Genomic DNA, 3617 nt, shown 5'->3' with positions numbered 1-3617 from the left:
CACAATCTTCTACAATAGTCATTGTTTTGGAAATTTAAGCCATGTCGCGAAATAATTGGACGAAACAGAGTCCCGATGAGGGAAAGACACCAAGTGGCGTGGGCCCACTTGTAGGCCGCGCCACCTAGGGTCTTTCCGCCCTACGGACTCCGTTTCCGCTTCGTTTTGACTCCAACTCTTCGTCTTACCCTAAAAAACTATTAATATGTACCTCCCTCTGTCGATCTAATCTCGCACCGTGTTCTTTTAGTTTTGAACCATGGCAAGATCTAGATCCAGCTTAGGGGAAGATGACTTCGGGATTGTCGTTAATTACGAAAACCACACATAAGATTTCCATGCACTTTCACCTAGGGCCCATGACCTCGTCACATACCACACACAATCTTCTCACCTACTCTTGCTTACATACTTAAATCGCCTCAAAGCAACACTCTACATGGTGTATTTTTCCATGAAAAAAATACATTTACTTGCATTCTATATATTTTTTTTAGATAATTTTAAAATGCAAGAAAAATACTTTGCTTGCATTCAAAAATATTATTTTCATTTATTGACATAGACCCATGTTAACTATCTTCATATATATTTTTTCATATATACTCCGTATATGCATACTTCACAACAGGCGTCACCTGCAATCTTAGTGGCATATGACAATTCTAAGATTCTTGTACGGAGTACCAACAAACATCTTAACCTAAACATGTAACATATTCCCCCTACTTAAGGCTACTCTACTCTCACCAGAAGTAGAAAGTTTGTTCCGTATAAGAGGCCCTGACATTGCCATATCAAGAGCTCAATGCAGAAACCATCAATACCAAATCGAATGGCCAATTTTTGAGGTGCACATAACAATTTTGAGGTCCCCAGGTAACCCACACCTGATAACACCACAGCCCCCATCTTTTTCCCAAACTGCACGCCCCTCTCCTCCTCCTCCTTCCTTCCCCGTCAAAGCGAGAGCTCCGTATCGCCGGCCTTTCCCTTCCCCGTCCGATCCAATCCCAAAGATACCTTTTGTCCTCTTCACTCGCGCCGCCCTTTTGCGACCATGGCGGCGGAGGGGGAGGACAAGAAGGATACCAATCCTGTAGGAGCCGTAGGTGGCGGCGGCGGGAACACCCTGGAGGCGGCGGAGGAGGCGATGCTGCAGGCGGGAGGGCAAGTAACCGGACAAGAATTGGAGGGCGAGGCGGAGGAGAGCGCAGATCGAGAGGGGAACGGCGGCGACGCGGGGAAGGAAGATAGCGGGTGTAAAGATCTGGTCATAGTAGAGGAGGACTCTGTTCTGGTCGAGGATCCAGAGGAAGGTATACTTGCTTCTGTCGCAGATTCTTGGTCGCATGCAAAGAACTTATTTTGTTCATGGTTAATCATGCAAGAGACGTTTCTGTGTTGTTATTTGGCTGTTACTGTTGCTAGTTGTGCTGTAAGATGCACTAAAACAGTAGAAGTTCTATCACGTTTCTGCATTGAAATAGTAGTTGCAAAAGAAACAGGATAGCAAACGTGCTTAGTAATTAATTGTATGACTCGGAGACAGAAAATTATTCACTTTTTCCGCACTGTATCCGTTGTTTGTTTACTACAGATTTAGAGGTTTCTTTCTGTTGCTAGTTCTAAAAGGATTTAGTGTTTGTTTCCTTAATGGATGTATTAACAGATTTGTTCTGTTACTGAGTAGCAGTCAAGACATATAGATTGAGAGGACTCTGGTTGTTCAGATATGTTTGTCTCCTTAATTATTTGGGTCAGTTTGTTTTTAGTCCAGCAAGAGACCATATGTCTTATACTTTTCTTCTTCCCTTTGCTATTTGTTGTTATGCTAGTTTCCTTAACATTGACCATGCATTAAACATGATATTTGGGTTTATTATTGCCTAGATTTATTTGTTTTGTCATTATGTACCAAGTCAGGCCATGCTACTGTCCAGTAGACTTATGCACTGAAAATAAGTAAATAATTCTTACCTGAGCGACATCTTAAAGCTTGTATTTGTGTGGTTGGCAGCCGCAGCAACAGCAGCACTTCAGGAAGAAATGAGACTGCTTGTGGCATCTGTTCCTGAAGGTGCTGGGGCGTCGTTTACTGCGATGCAGTTGCAGGAGCTAGAGCAGCAGTCTCGGGTCTACCAATATATGGCTGCCCGTGTGCCAGTGCCTACCCATCTCGTCTTCCCCATCTGGAAGAGCGTTACTGGTGCATCCTCTGAAGGCGCTCAGAATTACCCTACTTGTATGCCCTTCTAACTGGTACCATTATTTATATGCTTGCCATGCCAAAAGTTGTTGTTTATTTGGTAGATTTCACAAATATTCATGTTAGTCATTTGCAGTATCCAGGGAGTGCGATATGGTCCTTTATCTTATCTTCAGTTCACTGTTTATACGGATGAAAAAGTTCCAATGAAATGCAATTTGAAGCAGCAACTTAACGTTTAGAGAATGAATAAGAAACATCAAAAGTTGGGCATTCTTCCATGTTTTTTCTTCATACTTATTTGAGGCAATTAATGGATCTGTATTTCTGGACTTGGCAGTGATGGGGTTGGCAACACTTTGCTTGGACTTTGGAAAGACCCCAGAACCAGAACCAGGGAGGTGCCGGCGAACCGATGGAAAAAAGTGGCGGTGCTGGAGAAAAACTATTCCAAATGAGAAATACTGTGAACGTCATATGCACCGTGGTCGCAAGCGTCCCGTGCAGCTTGTTGTTGAGGATGATGAGCCTGATTCAGGGTCAAAAACCGCGTCCGGCAAGATAGCGGAAGGTGGCAAGAAGACTGACGACAAGGGATCGAGTAGCAAGAAGCTTGCGGTGACAGCACCAGCTGCTGTGGAGTCTGCATGATTGGTGCAGCATTTAGAAGGTGCAAGAAGAGTGTAACTGTCCTGGCAACTAGAGTTAAGACTGTAGTCTTGTCTAGCTATAACCTCATGAAGCAAGCAAAATGCCTGTGGGAAGAAGCCACAAAAACCCCTGTTTAGCTGTCACTGAAAAATTCAGTTTAGGTGTATAGTTTGAATTAGCTTTGTCGTGCCTTCAGCCTTCGGGCAGGCGATGCGGCATGATTGGATAAATTCCCCCTTACTGATAAGTTGCATTGTGACTCAGAGAAACCAATGGAAGAATTTGTTAAGACTAGATACTGAGCTATTTGATGTGTATTTTCAATGGCCTTCACAATTGTGTGATTTGTCAGTTGCATAACAAACGGAAGATCCATAATTTAATGCCCTATGGAGATTCTGTTACTGTCTTAGTTTCAACATGAGTATATTCTAACAATCTGAGTTGCACCGTTAAATGGCTTGATTGATGTGATTATGTTCTTTAAACATGCAAATGTATATTGCTATGGACTTCATGTTCTTCCAGTGATCGGTGTGCATTCTTTTATGGTATATTTACGTACGTATTTGGTCCATTGACAAATAAATCTGGATCGAGGGTCTCTTTATTTCAAAGGATTTTCAGGACGCTAAGGATTTAAACTCTTTGATTCAGGATGCTCAAAACAACGAAATAGGATATGCAATGCAATCCTCAGGAAACAATGCTAAGAGCATCTCCAGCCGCGTCCCAAAGGGATTTGGGGCGCGCCGGA

At 43.1% G+C, this 3617-nt stretch overlaps 1 protein-coding gene across 1 annotated transcript; it reads left to right on the top strand.

Annotated features, from left to right (window-relative positions):
- The first annotated feature begins 914 nt into the window (after positions 1-914).
- Positions 915-3264, top strand: LOC124676978 (growth-regulating factor 11-like). The gene is made up of 3 exons (XM_047212987.1): positions 915-1319; positions 2021-2245; positions 2550-3264. Exons 1-3 carry the CDS (start codon positions 1061-1063, stop codon positions 2858-2860), a joined length of 795 nt encoding a protein of 264 aa, XP_047068943.1. The 5' UTR covers positions 915-1060; the 3' UTR covers positions 2861-3264.
- Positions 3265-3617: the final 353 nt, after the last annotated feature.

This window comes from Lolium rigidum, chromosome 7, assembly GCF_022539505.1.
Source record: "Lolium rigidum isolate FL_2022 chromosome 7, APGP_CSIRO_Lrig_0.1, whole genome shotgun sequence".
Lineage (NCBI taxonomy): Eukaryota > Viridiplantae > Streptophyta > Magnoliopsida > Poales > Poaceae > Lolium > Lolium rigidum.
This window is presented reverse-complemented; position numbering and strand designations above follow the sequence as displayed.

What these genes read in the sequence shown, in the direction of transcription:
- LOC124676978 (XM_047212987.1), top strand. Translation starts at nt 1,061, where the DNA reads ATGGCGGCGGAGGGGGAGGACAAGAAGGATACCAATCCTGTAGGAGCC. An exon ending in GGTCGAGGATCCAGAGGAAG is followed by an intron (nt 1,320 to 2,020) that starts GTATACTTGCTT and finishes TGTGGTTGGCAG; the next exon opens with CCGCAGCAACAGCAGCACTT. An exon ending in CGCTCAGAATTACCCTACTT is followed by an intron (nt 2,246 to 2,549) that starts GTATGCCCTTCT and finishes TGGACTTGGCAG; the next exon opens with TGATGGGGTTGGCAACACTT.